Genomic DNA, 18,884 nt, shown 5'->3' with positions numbered 1-18,884 from the left:
ATAGAAAATTCCCCTGAGAAAACAAAATAAGACTATTCAGGACTTTGTATATACCTATTTTTTAAATAAACATTTAGCTATGTGGTTTTGTCTTGGTAGAAGATTACCAGTGTCCATCTAATAAATGAGGCTGGATTTAAAAAATAGATTTGAATTTCATGCCTTATATTTCGTGCTTGGAAGACATGCTAATCCTTTCCTATCTACTGCCTATTAGGAAAGCATACAGATTTATTTAATCGCACACAAAAAAATTAGTCTTCAAAATTGAAATGGAAACAGAGCGATAATTTGTGATTATGGTATTCTGCCATTAGCCCAGCTAGATGTTTTCATGTATGTGTTACATATTAACTTACTCTAAACTATAATTTAAATAGCACCACAGACTTTGAAAGGCTTTGGGAGATTATCTTATTAGCCTCCCTCCCTACCTTGAAAATAGGCCCAGTGATAAAATTTTCATAACCTCCCTTGGCAATATATCTCATTGTACAATCATCCTCATTGCAGTTATTTTATCCCCATAGCAAATGTGGATTTTTCATACTCCAGTTAATTCTATTAGCTTCACTATCTCCACTGAGGCTGGACTAGAATATCTAGCTTACTTTTTCTGTACATTAGTATCTACTGATTGTTGAGAGAGGAGGTGTGGCATCCTTTGCTCTCAGTGGGAACACACTACACTATTACCTCTGGAATGGCATGAACCAGCATGTATCTTAATATATTTTGTTATGGCCCATGTTCATGCACTCAGCATATGAGTGAGGCGGTGTATAAGTGATTTTTTTTAAAAGTGCTTGTAAAACCATTTATAAAGAATGACCTATTTTATTTTTAAAACTTAATATCATCTGGTGGTTTCCTATGAGCTGCGGAATGAAATAAAGTAGAGGAAAAATTGTTCCAAATATGATGACTGTTTTTGACCATTTTCCTTTGTTTCTTTTGGTCTATGGCATTGGGTCAAGGATTTAGGGAGAGTGGAGACATTGAGTCAAATTTTAGGAAAAGAGAGGGTGAGTTCAATTTGTTTATTCTGAGGGGGTTTTGTTCTGAAGGAATTCACCATGTATAACTTTACAGAGCATTCTTCTCCTCCATTCCTCTTCCCTTCCCCAACCTTGGGTGTCTCTAGAGGCTAATAAACTATTCTCAAAACTAAATAACACTCAGACAGCCTCATGACACCTGGAGAGGCTTGGGCAGCTGGGAGTGGATACTGGCCATCAATTTAGATCTCGACCAGGTCAATAGCATATGAAGGCTGTTGTCTCCCAACAGCTGTTCAGTGGCCTTTGTGAAATGAGGTTGTGGCTTCAATCCAGTTTCTGGACAGCTGTCTTCCTCACAAAAAGCATTGCCACAATTGGCATTAATTGGCTCTGCAGACAATTCATTGAATCTTGTCTTCGCTCCCTTCCCCTCTCACCTCTCCACCCTCCTCCGTCGTCTTCCTTCTTTTCCTTTCTGCGTCCCCCCTCCTGTCTGCTCCCTTTCCTTTTCCTTCTCCGTCTTACCAGTAGGTGGCCTGACGAAAGAGCAGCAGCAGTTCCTGAGGGAAGAATGTGTTAACACCTCAGTCTGTGCTCTCACCAGGGCTTGCCAAGGGACCTGAGACAAGGCTGTTGGGATGAAATGCGCCTACCTCCCACAGTGTCAGCCTTCCTGCTCCAGCCCGAAGTTGCTTTGCTCAAGGTGTGTCAGAGTTTACTCTGGGGTTGTCTATTTTATCCATTGAGCTTCTCCTCCTTTCATCACAAGGCAGGGAACATGGCTGTGTTTGTAGAATGGATGGGCCCACAGGGAATTTTGAGTGATTCAGTAGTTGTGGTATAAACCCCTCATTATAACTCACTCTCTGGCACAACCAGGAGTGACTAGAGACAGAAAGTTATAGTTTGTGATTCTCTTCTCTGATAAGAGCTGCTTATTTGGGGGGGATATATACGCGTATGACAATCATATTCCCAAACCCAAAATCAACACACCTATCCTGACCAGACATTTTTTTGGATTTATAATGAATTTATTTGACAAGCTTTTAATAAAGTATAAATAAAACTACATTTAAAGTTATATTTAACAAATCACTTGAATTAGAAGGAATAAAATGCTACAAAACTAAGACTACTTGAAAATCCATGGCATGAATTACTAACTCTGAATTTTTTTTTAAATGCTCTTTGCCTCCTTCAGATAATAATAAGGAAAAAGTGGTGTTGGTTTCCATCCTTGAAATGAGCACGTCTGCTTTCAGGTTATCCAACTTCATTTTCTCAGTCTCAATTTAAAAATAAAAAAGTAGACTAAAGGAAAACTTATCATTCATATACGTGTTATTTTTCCAACCAGAAGGAGGCAATATCAGGACATGATGTTCTCTTACTATGTAAAGAGGAAATTTTGAAACAATTTTACAGTGTTTTAGCACTTAATAAGAAGTTCAAAGCATTGTGCCCTAGGCTGCCTCTCTTTGGAATTTAAAACCTGTGTACAACATTGTCAGGGACGTTCAACCAACACATCACATATTGGTTTGTATTTAACTCATTACAATGTTGATTGCTAGGGACACTTACATGACCAAGAAGATATCCAAGCCTTTCAAAAGATCTTATGAAATCTAAATGAGAAGCTTGAATTGGGGGAATATTAAACAGATGTGAATCTCAGATATCCTTTGACATTTAGAAGGTAAAATGACTTAGCAAAACCACTTTGAGCATGGGTTTTGAGTTGCAAAGTAATGACCAGGACCCAGAAAATAGTTATGTAGAGAAAAAATGAGGTTTAGAGCTAGGGAAAAATATCCCAGCACCAGCTCTGACTCTACAACCTTGATGATCCACTTCCTCTCATCTGTATCATGGGACAAATCATACTCTGTCACTTTATGGGTTATTTTTGTTACTTAAGTATAAAGTTCCTTGAAGATCAAAACACTAAATATTATTAATAATTAGAACAAGCAACTGTGAACCAAGTGTAAAAAAGCGAAATGGCTTTGGAGAAATGTAATTCTAGAAAGGACAGATTGTCTAACAGGTGAAAGAATGACTCTCAATTTTGTGATTCATTTATTCATTTATAAAAAAATGATAAAAGAAATTGAGAAATGACATAATCAGGTTGGCTAGATGCCCACTTGTTCTTCTATGAAAAAAATCCTAAAGCCCTCACTTTGATTTCAGAAAAATAAGAAAAAAGCCATTTTGATTTATAACAATTTCTAGTCCAGATGTGCCTTGAACTTTGCATTTAAAAAGAAAGCATTTTTTTTTCTGATTTTCTGCCAGTCTCCTTCCTTAGCTTACCATTTACAAACATACCTCTCTCTTTGAAAGCAAATGACAAGTGAGGAAGAATTGGTTTATAGATGCAGAAGTCTCTACCTCAGAGAGGTACTGGTTTAATTCACACAGGACAAAATGAATGTGTGAGAAGGAATGAAACTTTCAGGCTTGGGCAGTTAGTGGAAGCATCATTTCCCGAGTCCACACCTGCCTCTGTCATTGTTGGCTGGGCCTCTGTCGGGCACGGCAGCTGTCCCATCTACACCAGATAAAATACCGTGTCGACACTTCCCTCTTTTCATCTTTTTCTTCCATAAGGATATCAGAAGATTGAGAAAACGAATGGAGTAGATGTGTATTAGAAATCCGAATAATAGTATTTTGTTAACAATGTATGCTAGTCATTGGAAACATTTTTCTATGTGGTTTATATTCATTTTTCTAAGCTCTGAAAGTCTTCTTTAAAAATTTAGTCCATGGGATGTACATCCAAAAGCCATCATGGACTAAATTGATGAGAAAAGTGAAAGAATCAGGTTTTTCAGACAATGGGGGCTGGTGAGGGTTGTGTCACTGCGGGTCACACCCAAGTCCACCAGGGTTTACAATCTGGGGCACCCCAGGCATATCATAGTGTATGTGACTGGCGCCCCCTAGTGTGGAGCGATGCATGCCCTGCCCATTCGTCCATTCAGCTCATCCTTCTTGAACTTGCTATGTGCCAGGCATGGTTCTAACTGCTGGTAGACAGCAATGGACAGAGCAGACAGGAACACCTGGTCTCACAGAACCTAAAGGCGTTCTCACGCCATTGTTTTTTTAGAGGCAAAAAGCACCATGCCAACCAAATAAAATGCATCTGCATGCAGAATTTGGCTCACGGGCCCACCAATTAATGACCCTGCTCTAGTCTTTTAAATGATTTCTGTGATCTTGCAGGTTTTAGGCACAGGAACAAAACACAGAAATGTACTGACCACAGGTGAGTGCCCACTAGCTTCGCTCATACTCAGTGAGAGCTCTGTGTACATAGGAAAGTCAGCTGATTAATTTTCTATTAAAATTCTATTTCCCCAGCCCAGTGTCTGTACTTGGCACTCCTTCTTCCAAGAAACCGTAATTCCTAGAGATGAACTGTTAGGTAGGTGAGGGAGGAGAACTAGAATCAGGTGGGGTCATGGCATTCTGCCAAAGTTTTGTTTGCCTCAGTACCTGTCCGTCTTGGAGACTAATGTGAGAGATGGGACATTGAGCAGTGGTCAGGGTGGCTCTTGAACCAATTCAAAGTCTGCTCCTAACCACCTACAAATTTAATTACATTTTTTTTTCAAGCAAAAAGTAAGATTCCCTAAAGCGTCAGGTCTTCTAGGAGTTATGCTCCTAGAAGAAACAGGGAAGGTGCAGAATGCAAAAAGCTCTCTTATAAAGAGTTTACTTCTCAATCTTACGGCGTCTTAATGCCATTTGATGGAAAGTTTTAATTTAATCTGCATAGAGGCAAAGTGGAACTAAAAGGAGAGGTCTGGTCACGTGGTTTCATGTCTGAAAGATTTTTTTTTTCCTTTTCTTTCTTTGCATTGGAAACTTCAGTAAAACTGAAAAGAATACCTGTATTAATTTTCTGCAAGCTGTAGAGAAATGCTATGATGGTACTCAAAGAGTTTAAAAAGTTTTCAACCTCACAACTCACTTTGAATTTCCTTAAGATCGTGACTCAAAAATATTTAAGGAACCTAGGTCACAAATTTGATGAGAAACAGAGTATATAGGTATAGAGATCAAATGTAAGCATTTGTATCTTCCAAGAAATAGAGCATAGATGAGCTTCCTCTTTTCTACCTGTCTTCCAGGATCTTTTCTTTCCAAACTCCCTCATCATAAATGAATAATAATAACAATAATAATAGAGGAGAGAGTGTTAACCTATCAAATTACACATTATATTAAATTACTTTCCCCAAAGTTGGGAAGCATTTCCTGAAAACTGTCAAAGGTATTACTTTTTTCCCCCCTCTCTCTCTCTTTAAATCACAAAGCAAAATTCCACTGTCCCTCCCCCCCACTTCTAAAAAAAAAAAAAAGTTGTCGAGTTTTGCTTTTCTATTCACTGCAGTCCTGGCCAAAGTAAAGCCCTCTTTCTCAATGACGTCAAGATCTTTACCAAGATTAGGCTTTCATTTCTCTATTGCAGCAATTAGCCAGGGAATGTATAAAAGGCTTCAGGGAGACTCACTGGGCTGCAGAGAGAGCACTTTGCACCACAGATAGCACGAAGGAAAGCCAGAGGGAGTGAGCAAAAGAAGAGTCAGACGCTCCTGGGGAGGGTGAGCGTGAGACAGGCTGGGAGAAGGAGAACAGAAAGTGTGTGTCAAACGGAGTAAAGAAGGGGAAAAAAAACTACCCTTAAAGCACATTTTAAAAACTCTGGCAACTCAAGAAAGAAACAGGCTACGTTTCTGAACATAGAGACAATGAAAAGCTAAAGAAAATTTTGCAGTCTTTGCCACAGTCTCATAGGTGCTTGGAAATGAAAGTAGAACTGCCTGTCTTGAACCGACTCTGAGAGGGATAACTGGATTAGGGACGGGTTCGCCAGTTGTGGTGTTTTTTTTTTTCCTTTTTTTTAACATCTTAAATTCTGAAAAAAAAAAAAAAAAGAGGCAGCAGCTCCGAATTGAATGAATTGATGGGCACAATCCAACTGCTGGGCTGGAGAGACTGGACTTGGTCTTGCCATTTCTGCTTCTTTGAAAGAGGAGACAGCGTGGGCTTCCTTTTAATTTCGTTTTTCTCCTTCTCCCCCACCCCCTAGCCTTCCCCTTGACCTTCCCCCACTCCCTCTATTACCACCCCCCCCTTTTAAATAAGAGGGTGAAGGTGGACCACAGCGCACAAGGGAAGTGGCTCAGGAGGCAGAGAAGATGGGCATCCTCAGCGTAGACTTGCTGATCACACTGCAAATTCTGCCAGTTTTTTTCTCCAACTGCCTCTTCCTGGCGCTCTATGACTCGGTCATTCTCCTCAAGCACGTGGTGCTGCTCTTGAGCCGCTCCAAGTCCACTCGCGGGGAGTGGAGGCGCATGCTGACCTCAGAGGGAATGCGCTGCATCTGGAAGAGCTTCCTCCTCGATGCCTACAAACAGGTGAGCTGCTCCGAGAGGGGCTTCTTCTCAGGCCAGCAGGGGCAGGGGCCCACCTGTCTGGGACTGGAGGCCCCTGGGAGCACTGGGATGAGAAGCGTGGAACCTTGTCTGGGGGCCTAGTGGTTATGCTCAGATGAACCCCTGTTTTTACTTTGTACACCTGTCACGCGTTTGGGGGTGACACGAAGTAAGCCATGATGACTCACGGTGATCTAATGAGTGTTTTTAGAAAGGGGCATTATGGCTTGCTGCGATTTTGGAGTAGAGAGTATCTGTGCTGGCACCATAACTTTGGGAAAAGTCTGAAAATATTGGGGGAGGGGAGACTGCTGCATTTAACCTGCTCTTGTTATAAACTGGGATTTTTATGTTTTGCTTGATAAGCTGCTATGTGAAGTGCATTAGGAAAGACAGTTCAATGGGTGGGCATTGAAAAGCAAGGGGGGGAAAAAAAAAGAAAAGAAAATGCTACTCCAAACTCTTAGAGCATTGACAAGAACTGAACAAAATGGTCACAGCAGGTGTGATTGGCATAAAACCTGCTGCTTCATTTCCGGTAGAGGTAAGAGTTAATGTAAGCAAGACGGCATACCGCGTCATCCTTTACACTGATTCTTTTGAAGTGGTTATCAGGCGCTGAGTCCCGAGTTACTAGATATCAGTTTGCACAAGAAAGATCTGAGAGCTGGCTGTCAGAAATCCAGAATTTGTAAGAACTGCATTTGCTTTCTTTCTCCAAAGTAAAATAAGTTGTCTTGGAAAGAGCAGATACGTCTATGGTTGTTGCGATTTCAAAGCTGTATAAGGCATGCCTTGAGCACCAGAGCCTGGCCTCGCTTACCTGCAGAAGCTGTGTCCCAGGGGCTGCTCTCTCAAAGCCAGAGATAGGATCTTTGTAAAAGTGAAGAAAGCTGGCATGCTAGCCTTTTTGCTGCTTGGAGCGTCTTCAACTCAGATCTTAAGGGGCAAAGTGGAACATTTTGTCATCGGTCCTTAGTCAGTGGCCCCCTCCTCCTATGCCCATAGGACTCCTGAAGGTCCCTGGGCAAAAAGAATTGACTCCTTTGGCAAAAGTTGCTATCAGAGCAGACAATCTTGGTTATCTCTGAGCGTGCTGGAGGACCTTTTCCAAAATGCCAGGGAAGGGAGTTTGAGAGGAATGTGGAAGCCAATGAAGTGGTAGGTACACTATAGCCAGGCAGCACCTCAGAAACAGAAATGAAACAGAATAAAGAGGGGGTAGGGAACGGTCCTCCATAAATAAATACTAGAAAAATAAATCTATGCACCAGAAAAGGAAAAGAAGTAGCTTCTAGTCACAAAGAACCCAGAGCAGGGTTGTTCCACTGAAAATCAAACAAGTGTTCAAGAAAATTGTAAATGAAGGAAGTTGTACTATAATGCATGTCTTTGTTATTGAGAGTAACCTGCAGAAGGCTTGCGTTTTTTTTCTAAAGGCAGGAGAATTATCACAGCTCTTGATAGTAAGTGAAAAATAATACGACTGATGCTCAAAGTTCTAACAGTAAAACTCACTTTCGTATGTGGGGTCAATGGGAGAGTGGTTAGGAGAGATTGAGATGATACAAATGTATACCTTGAATATGAAAGTTTTGTTTTGCTTTGGGAGTAGAGAATTTGGAGGAGGGTGGGCAGTGCACAGGTATGTCAGGTATATTGCTCATTAGGAACATTCATCATCTGCATCTGTATTTTGGAGGTCTTAGGGGATGGCATGGCAATGTCAGTGGTTTGATATCAGCATGTTAAACTTACTTTTTTGAAAGACAATTGACTTTTGCCTATAAAGGAAAGTCACTAGTTGGGAGAATTTAATTTGTATGCATATATACTTATATAAATATCTTTCACATGAAATACAGGGGCTGTGATGTTACCCATAAATATGACGGGAGGTTGTTACTCTTATTAAGCAGCTTATTGAAATTAAAAGGGAAGAAACAAATGCCTCTGTAATAAATGTGATTATTTATTTTTCTTTCACTAATGTGTAGTGTTCCATCATGTTACAATATTTTGTTATTCCTATTCCGGGACATTGAGAAGGATGAGAGATTTGTTTTCTTTTTTTTTTTTTTTTGCATATGGTTTCTGTAGTCCTCTCCTGTATTGGTTCTGATTCCTGATTTAATTAGTGACCAAGTTCACTACCGATGTTATGAAGCTTGCTTTTAATGGTTTATATAATAGCTACCATGAGAAGAAGAAACCCAAGAACCCACATGTCCAGAGACAAGACTGGACTGGGTATGTAATGAATGGAAACATTGCAAATACAACACTGAATGGAGTTCTCCTTCTGTCTCCAAGTATGGCAAGAGTGATTGATGGTGGCTGAGGTGGCATTTGAGGGTCACTCAGAGTCTCTGAAACAGGTCGAATCACTTCCCTGAATGTTGTTGTCATCTGTGCTACTATCTCTAGGTGTAGCCCTTTCTAGAGACACACAGGAGGAGGTTCTGTCTGAGATGCCATCACTGTATTTCACAATTCTGACTTGCATTATTCTGAAGGTGCCACCCCGAGAAACAGAGTTTTCCAGAATGAGGAGTATATGCATCTGCAACACAATTAGGCATGCCATCTCTAATTCTACTTGTTGTTAAATGTCAGATACAAGGGAGAAAGTGCAGTAAAACAGTTACCCCTGTGTTTATCTCCTACAAGAGGTCACAAAGAAATTAAAATAGAACAAAATAAAACAAAAAAAACCACCCCTCTTCTTCATCAAAACATTGAATGGGATTTTAAAAATTAACTCTGTAATTTTAAGCTTTTAAAGATAATTTGGGATTGGTTAGAGGGAGTTCCATGCACTGTTTTGATGAAAATGTAAGTCTACAGAAACTTGAGAGGGATTGAAATGAATAATAAATATTTGTTATTTAAGTTGTCCTAGTCAGAGTCATTGCATCTAACACTGCATCCTCATACTGGTGCTTAAGGACTCAAAAATGCAACCAATAAGCAGATGACCCTGTTTGGAAGCCTAGATTCTACCTAAATGAAGTGTAAAAGTAAACACACAGTATAGATGCTGACAAGCAATTTAGTTTCTGCATGGTTAATATTGCAGTGGCACCGAAAACATATTCATTTGAACATATAATTTTGGTTTTGAAAGGTTCTCTTTAACATTCTCCTCCTCCTCTTCATTCACCTCAAGCCCTTTGACACTGGTTCCTACAATGGAAAAATGGCTCTGTTAAGAGACAAACATTCTCAAAGAACACAAAGGCCACAGCCAAGCTTGTCCATCACTTGGATAAAACAGTGGGAAATGATAGAGCTTAGAATTCCATTTTCAAGGTAGGAATCAAAAACCGAATGACCAAAAGGGAACTGAGTCCAGAGGAAAGAGGAGGTAGCTTATTCTCCAACCCTAATTTATTTGGCCAATTTGAATGTAAATGGTTAAATCACTGCTTAATAACTCTTTGGCTAAGTTTGTAAGGACATTGATGTAGCCTGGTCATTATGTCAAAGAATTTGAAATTTCCTGGTAGTGAAGAAAGCCAATCCACGGCTTTGGATAGCAAGAAGGGTGTGTAAATATTGTTCTGCCACCCTCCCCCCACCCCACTTTTATCATTTACTTTACTTTCTATTATGAAATCAGGTGATATTTTGTCCAGAAGCCTTTCTCAGGCTGTGGGGGGAAAAAAACAACAAAAACCAAGGTTAGTAGCATATGTTTTATTTTCAGCTTCTACTTGATGAATGGTCCTTTCTTTTATTCCCTTGCCCTGCATTTCACATTCTACATGCTCAAGCAGCATTATCCTTTCCCCCATGCACTGAGCACTGTCAATAAAAGGAATCTCATCATCAAGGGAATCAAATTTTTAAATATGTCACATATTGACACTTGTTCATATTTAAAAATATTACTATCACAACATTTGAGCTTGGCCCCTGTTGTAAACATGCAAACCCTTTATTTACCTTCCTTGTTGGTGTTGTGTTGATGCTAACTGCAGAAACATAAGAAAGGACAACTGTAATGGTGCAGATGAGAGAGATAAAAGTCAACGATGACGGTATTGCATTTTACGTATGTCCTTTCTGATCCTTGCAAAATAAAGGGACCCTTTGGGAACATCGGAACTTCAAGACCAATTAGTGGAAATGATGCTTCTTGTGTTTGGGCATTAAATACGAGGCAGGGTTCTCTTTAGAGCAGCTAATGCTGGCAGGGAAAGAGGTACCGACCTAATTACTCTTCCGCAAGAGTAAAAAATGCCTTTTGAATGGCTCTTTGGCAAATATGTCTCATTAAGGACAAAAACCAAACACAAACCCTCTAAGAAGGAGAAATTAAGATGATAGGTAACTTGTGGCCAGGAGACTTTCTGTGCCACTGTGGGAAATTAAAACAAAGTTTGGGAGTACCAGGGGATAACTTGTTTTTGTTGAGCTTCTTTACTGCAGCCTAAATGTTATTATTATGGGACCGACTTTATTTTTTCCATCATTTTGGCTCTTTGTCAAGGAATGCTTTGCTCCTGGGGAAAGCAAAGAATCTTCCATCATTGAAGGCAATGGTGACTTTCCCATTCCATCTCCGCAGGGGGCATAACCAAGCAAACCAAGAAATTCTCCATTTGAAACTCTGGTCATAACAGGAATTTCATTTTCATGGTGATCTAATGGGAGAATGAGACATGAACAATAATGTCCTTCTAAAAGACTCTCTTTTTAGTTTAAAGGAAACTTGCATTTTTAAAATTTTTAATTTTTTTCCTTATCATTACTAAATTATCCTCCATCAGCAGGTTTTAGCCAAGATGGACAAATTTTATGATTAGTATGTGATGCTTATAAAAACAGACTACTAGTGTACTCATATTTGGACTTATAAATCATGGGTGTGTGTTTTTCTCCCATAGTATTTTTCTTTTAACATTATTTATTTTAATTTTTTTTTCAGTTTCAGTTGACATTCAATATTATTTTATATTAGTTTTAGGTGTACAGCATGGTAGTTAGGCATTTATATCATTTATGCAGTGGTCCCTCTGATTAGTCTAGTAACCATCTGACACCATACACAGTTGTTGCAACATTATTGACTGTATTCCCTATACTATACATTACACCCCTGTGACTATTTTGTAACTACCGATTTGTATTTCTTAATCCCTTCGCCTTTTTCACCCAGCTTCCCAACCACCCTTCCCTCTGGCAATCATCAGTTTGTTCTCTATATCTATGAGTCTGTTTCTAATTTGTTTGTTCATTTATTATATTTTGTTCTTTAGATTCCACATTTAAGTGAGATCACAGGGTATTTGTCTCTGTCTAACTTATTTCACTTAGCATAATACCTCTAGGTCCATCTGCAAATCAATTAACATGATATACCACATAAATAAAATGAAAGCTAAAAATCATGTGATCATATTAATAGACACAGAAAAAGCATTTGACAAAATCTAGTATCCCCCATATTATTACTAATGGCGTTGATCTTACCTATGCATTTCTCTTACCTGTTCACCCTCATGAATAGGATATCTGCTTATGACCTTCTAATCTGCAGTAGGGTCCAATGGATGTGCAGCAAAATAAAGAGGACTGGCTAGTTCACTTTATGCACTAACTAGCTGAGCTAATCAAGAACCAACCAACAGCATTAGGTACTGCTTATGTGGTACTACGTAGTACTCTACAGTAGAGTTCCAGGATTCACATTCCTCAGTTATCTGTCTCAGCTCACTCGTCTCCCAAATATAATTATATTCATTGCTGGTAGTCAAGGTTATTATTAAGTGTAAAATTCTTCACTGACCCCTCCCTATGATTATCACAACTAGCATTCATTCAATAATTTATTCAATAAAACTAATATATATAGAAACATATATATATATATATACACACACAAAATATATATATACACAAAATACATATATATTATATGTATACATATTATGTATATGTATTTTGTGTATATATATTATATGTATATATATTATATATATGTATTTTGTGTATATATATTATATGTATACATATTTTATATATATATATCCCAGCTTAACAAAATGCCAAATACCCCCACACAAAGAGCATTATGTATGTGGTAACTTTCTTAATTTTTAATTTTAGAGTGAAGGCAATATACTATTTCTAAATTTTCTAAAGTAAGCTAGTATGTCTGTATTTTGGAAAGAATTATGTGGCTGAATTGTACATTGTCATTAAGAAGAAGAAGAAGGTGCTTTAACTTTCCAAAAAATTTAACTACATACAGGTAACAAGAGAGTCACCTGTCACTGAAGCATCAAATTAGATTATTCAGTTGAATAGTCAGGAATAATGCGAAGATCAACAATTCTGCTTGGGTGAGAGCCAGGGGCATCAGAGGCCCATTTAACAAGACCACACAATTGTTTGTTGGTCTTAAAAATGACTCCAAAAAGCAGGTGCATGTTTTCACCTCTACCAAGAATCCACAGGTCTAATAGTTCAGAGATGATTTTTCTCCTGTACAAGAAGTAGAGCTGATTTGAATGCATTCAGATCTTTATGTTACAGTATGTTGAGGAACACAGCACAATAATATCATTAAAAGCAGCCTTCCTAGAATATTTACTCCTATTTTAAACGGGGAAGATCTAGTGAGAAGGTGATGGTAATGGTACCTACCACCTAAATTTACAAAGAAGTACAACAAGAACCCATGGATTAAAAGGTTTATAGCTTTAAAATGTATATCTTTTCCTTTTAAGTATATTTTAATACCTCAGAGACGCGTGTGACTTATATAAAGTAATCCATCTAAAGGGGGCTTATTAGGTTTCTTCACCTAGTGTCACTTGTCAATTAACCAAGAAAATTAATATAAATAAAATAACCTTTTGCCCAGTAGTGACTGAAAATAAATGTACCTATTTAAATCACATCAACAGCTTCTTTTTCTAAGAAAGAAGAGTGTTATTCTAAGATTTATTTTAGAAAACGAATAGTAGTTGTTTTAAACCTGCCCTGCTAAGATTTTTCAGAAGGAAGAGAAAGGACTTCTTCAATTCTTCCTCTACAGCTAAAAATGAGTTATGCATTAACGTAAGATAGAAGCTTCTGAATAAAAGCCCTTAAGTGTTTTATATCGGTTTGGATTGTCAAGTCTTAACAGTTCACATCTAAGTGACTTCAATTAACATCAATGTTATACATGCAACTGTATTTATATGAGGGGAATAAGTCAATCCATCCGGAAGTGTTTTGCAATATTAAGGATAGTGTATAAAAATCAATTGTACTTCCGTAAGTTGTCCCTGATGTTATTGGCTTTGATTAAACCTTTCTAGGGGAAGATCCAGTTGTGTTAATTCAAACTCAAGTAATTGGCTGTTTTGTATTACCTGCTTTTTATTATCAGTTTACAGATCCAAAGATCAACTATTTAAACCATGTGCAAAGGGGGCATATGGTACAATTTTCTTCTGTACCTCTTCTGCCTGAGTATTTTATAATTCAGAAGAGCTTGTTAATAAAATACGTGACAGAAAAATAAATGGTTTGTGACACCCTAGATAGAAAATGGGAAACAAACAAAACATATGAGATAAGTGAGAAAATAAAAGTAGAATTGTAGAATAATTTTATGTTTTTTTCGTTTGCTTGCTTGTTTAAAGGAAATGATGAGGTTCTAGGTATAAGAACCCAAAGTAAACAGTAGCTGTAGAAACCTCCAGGAAAGATGTCATACTGAGAAGAGCTCAAATCACTTCTAAGGAGAATTTTTATTTTTAAACATAGAATTGCCCAGGAAAGATGGCATTCTGTTTTACATGTTTGGGTGGCATCTAATAATGGCAACCTACACCCACACAGTGATTTATCATGGACAAAGAGCTATTGTTTTACATGATCTTCCTATAACCATATGAAGAAGACAGGCATGATTATCACCATTCTATAAATGGGGAAGTTGACGTGTTGACGAGGTTAAGTGGGACCGGCTCTTTCTATAAATGGTGGACCCCAGGTTTTCAAGCTGTGACCAAGAATAGAGCCCACTGGTATCATTGCATTGATTGAGATGAAATGACTTAGCATCATGCAAGAAAAATAAAAGTCTTCCCTGAGTATTTTAGAATTATGAAGTGGGAATTCAGAAAGAGGTACTATGTCCCATGACTATGATAATTTGTCTTAAAGTAGACCATTTAACTTTTAAAATGAAGTCAATTAATCATTTGTTATATAATATGTGCCAAGCTTTGACAGCAAAGTAAGGTTAGTGAAGAACACCAGCCTCAACTTAATTATGAAGAGAGTTAACTGCAGTGCCTGCAATGATAAAAATAATTACCTTCAGTGACTATACAGAATGAAAAAGACTTTTATTCTCTTTAGGGCCATTCTTTACATTACCTGCAATAGTGCCTCTTTACTCAAATCAATATATATTTACCATATCCACCACAGAAAATACCACATTTTATTAGAGCCAATTGTTTTTATACAGAGTGAATTGAAGTGACAATGTGTTTAATGTAGTATTCTCTCCCTCTTTCTTTTATTCACCACCAGGTGAAATTGGGTGAAGATGCCCCCAATTCCAGTGTGGTGCATGTCTCCAATTCTGAAGGAGGCGACAACAGTGAAAATGGCACCCAGGAGAAAACAATTGATGGAACCGAGTGCCATCTTCTTGACTTTGCCAGCTCAGAGCGCCCACTGGTGGTCAACTTTGGCTCAGCCACTTGACCGCCTTTTACTAACCAGCTGCCAGCCTTCAGCAAACTGGTAGAAGAGTTCTCATCAGTGGCTGACTTCCTGTTGGTCTACATCGATGAGGCTCACCCTTCAGATGGTTGGGCGGTGCCTAAGGATTCTTCTTTGTCTTTTGAGGTGAAGAAGCACCGGAACCAGGAAGACCGATGTGCAGCAGCCCACCAGCTTCTGGAGCGTTTCTCCTTGCCGCCCCAGTGCCGAGTTGTGGCTGACCGCATGGACAATAACGCCAATGTAGCTTATGGGGTAGCCTTTGAGCGTGTGTGTATTGTGCAGAGACAGAAAATTGCTTATCTGGGAGGAAAGGGCCCCTTCTACTACAACCTTCAAGAAGTCCGGCGTTGGCTAGAGAAGAATTTCAACAAGAGATGAACTCTAGATTAGCTGTTGAAAGGTATGATTGTAATAGAGCTCTTTTTTTTTCTTTAAATACATGTAAAGGAAAGGAAACTAAGAACTGAATCCACTATTTCAACTGAGTCTTATTGCCTCACTGAAAGACAGGAATTTCCATGTCAGAAGAATATAAACCTCTAATATCTCAATACTTCTTTCACCACTCAAATGGCATTTGGCTAAATAGTAGCCCCATTACTTCTATTTAAAAAACAAACAAACAAAAAAAAACACCAAAAAACCCTGACTGAAAAGATCCCAAGATGAAGAGGAAGACACTCTGCTTGATATAGCTGATGTGTGCTTTGGAACCTGAAAAAAAGACTTACCTGAATAATTACGATGTTAGGGAAAATATTGTCTTTGTTAGTATAAGGGATGTTGCCCTGGCTTTATTCAGCATGGATAGAGCCCAACTAGAAAATTCCCAAATATTTGTTTATAATGAGGACTTGAACCCAGGCCATGTGGCTAGGACCTTGGTGTTTAACATGATAGAGTAGTGTCTAATGTTCTCATTTCTAGCCATGCAGTGTATGCCAGTCTAAATAGCCCAGAACTCACAGGTGTGTTTTTAGCTGGCAAGAATGACTCCCACCTGGAGGGTGAGAATGATCATCAGAAATCTGAGAGTTACTTTCTAGGCAGGTAAGGAAAGCGCTAGAGGAAAATCAAGTTGACAAGCTAGGAAAAGGAGGCAGACAGATTAGGAGGCTTCACAGAGCTTCACCTTGAAGCTATAGAGCATGGGACTAATTTGTTAGCCATAGAAACATACATGAAGCCAGAAGAAGCAGCTCAACTAAAAGTAGCAGAGAATATACATAGGAAATTACCATATTTGTCAGTGCTCCTAGGTTGAGGGAGAAAGGGGGGTTCAGAGGGAAAAAAACATGCTTCAATATTTATATTTAGAGGTTTTTTTGTGTGTGGAATAATTACTTTTTGAAACATGTTTGTGGTGTGTATATTTTCAGTGGGTGAATTATACCCCATGATACTAATTAAAGGTAAAACCAGTGGATCCATTAGTTCTGGTCTGTCCCTCTCCATCCCTGCAATTAAGATTATGCCCAACTCATTCTTGGTCCCAATCTCTGTAGAAGTGTTCTCTCAATCTCTCTCTCTCTCTCTCTCTCTCTCTCTCTCTCTCTCTCTCTCTCTCACACACACACACACACACACACACACACTCATTCCCAGATGCTGTGGGAAGTAGGTACGCCAACCATTCATCTGCAGCACTGTTATCTTCCCAAAGTAAACTGCAATGAATGATCAGTGCAAACAAATAAGATTTCTTCAGTTGTAAAACAGAGGAAGAGAAAGTTAGTTTGAGACAATTTCCATCAGTAATTTTGGAGGCCTTGATATAAGGCAATCCTTAATAGTATGGATTTTGGTAAAATGGAATTCCCATTGACATTCGAATTTGGACTTGGGTCTTCCTTTGTTCTTATTAGCTGAGGTCTAGTAATCTAAGGCCTCTATAGCACATTAATATAATGTGATTTTAATATATATATATATGCCATATTTCTCTTTAAAATGAAGACATTATAGTTTTACCTATAAGTAATATAAGTGATATCTAAATATCATAACCTCTAAAAGAATAGACCTAATTTTATATCATATTTTTTTTGTAAATTTAAGGATACTATCAAATCACAGTACATGGTTGTATTTATATGTACAATCAAAGGTTCTTATGACCATTCCACTAATAAAAAATCATAAAATAAAACTAATAGAAAAAGATGTCTAAAGTTGATAATATCTTCCTGAACTAGTTGCCTGAAATGAAAAAAAAAGTGAGAACTGAGTGTGTAAGAACCAAAACTCTATTTTTTTAGAAACTAGAGCAACATAGTCATATCAGTAGTTAGTTTATTTAGATTTTAAAGCACCATTTTAACTGATTCTTTTACAGCAAGATTTAAGCTTCTGTGTCTTAAATTCTACAAAACACACCCACAAAAAAACAAAGCAGGTTTTAAAAATGTGACATCATCTAACGAATTTCTGGAAAATCACATAGAGAGTAAATTATTTCAGAGTCCTCAATTGTTAAACTATAACTCAAGGCTTATCAGTGGGCCCCACTGATTTTTATCTTCAAAATGGTGTTGAGATTTATGTGGTATATAGATGAACAATTGGTTGCAGTACACTCACACTGTCGTCCTTTAACTTCCCCTTTGTTCTACATGTACAATGATGGAACAGGATGTTAGAGAAGCTGGTGGGGGGATGAGACTTGGCTAAGGCAGTCAGCGCTAGTCGTCTGGGGAAAAGGATGGTGAAAAATCACCGAGCTGTGATATATTTTTAAAGAAAGAGAAAGTTGTGTGCATGCAGTTCCTCTCCTTGAGGATCGTCCGATGGAGAAATGAAGCAGTGGAAATAGACATACAAAGGCATAGACTGAATATCAGGGAAAAAGATGTTCAATCGAACATAGAAGAATCACTGGAAGAAAGGCTGTGAGGGGCCACTGGAGAAAGTGGATTGACAAAGCTCAGGAATCCTACAATATTTAGAATGGCTTGGTGTTGTCAGAATGATGATAAGCCTGTAATTACGTAACCTATTTATCTCAACATAAACTTTTATGATGTCCTGTGATGTATCTTTTATGAACTTAACAAAACTCATTATTTGAGATAGAGGGGAATTGATGCTTGGCTGATATGCTCTGAGTCATTATTAGATTGTCAATACCTACCCACCCTATCCTGTCTTTTATAAAGTATATTCCTTTGAGGAATTGTAGTTCTTATTCTCACAAGGCAAAAATTTTATATATATATATATATATATATATATATATATATATATATATATATATATATATATATATATTTAAATTTTATATACACAATTTTGAATTGTTCTTAGTGCCTAAGCATCTTTTCCCCCTGTGTTTACATGGAGCTACAGTTTAGCCTTTTAAACTGAATTACCTTGTCTATTATTGAAATAGTCTCCAAGCAATTTTAGATCGTATCATCACATGTGGATTCTCTCAAACATGTAATGTTTGAAAGACTTGTTTTGGAACTATTCAAAACTTACTCTATTTTATTGCTTAGAGAAAATATTAGTGGAATCAACAATGACTTCCTTAAACGGGCATGAATGAAATGCCTGCACAGTAGTGTAGAAATGTTCTATACAGATATTAAAACGTAACTGACCTCTTTAGAAGCAGATTAGTTACTCGGTTTTTGCTTTGTATAGCTAAAGTGACAGTCATTTAACTTATATGACGTTT

General features: G+C 38.0%; 1 protein-coding gene across 1 annotated transcript; it reads left to right on the top strand.

Moving 5' to 3' along the window:
• The first annotated feature begins 5,503 nt into the window (after window positions 1-5,503).
• DIO2 (iodothyronine deiodinase 2) lies at window positions 5,504-18,398 on the top strand. The gene is made up of 2 exons (XM_019646217.1): window positions 5,504-6,445; window positions 15,008-18,398. Exons 1-2 carry the CDS (start codon window positions 6,224-6,226, stop codon window positions 15,581-15,583), a joined length of 798 nt encoding a protein of 265 aa, XP_019501762.1. The 5' UTR covers window positions 5,504-6,223; the 3' UTR covers window positions 15,584-18,398.
• The last annotated feature ends 486 nt before the right edge of the window (window positions 18,399-18,884 follow it).

The sequence above is a fragment of the Hipposideros armiger genome, unplaced genomic scaffold (genome assembly GCF_001890085.2).
Source record: "Hipposideros armiger isolate ML-2016 unplaced genomic scaffold, ASM189008v1 scaffold_99, whole genome shotgun sequence".
NCBI lineage: Eukaryota > Metazoa > Chordata > Mammalia > Chiroptera > Hipposideridae > Hipposideros > Hipposideros armiger.
Note: the sequence above shows the minus strand (reverse complement) of the source record. Positions and strands in the feature narration are given on the sequence as shown.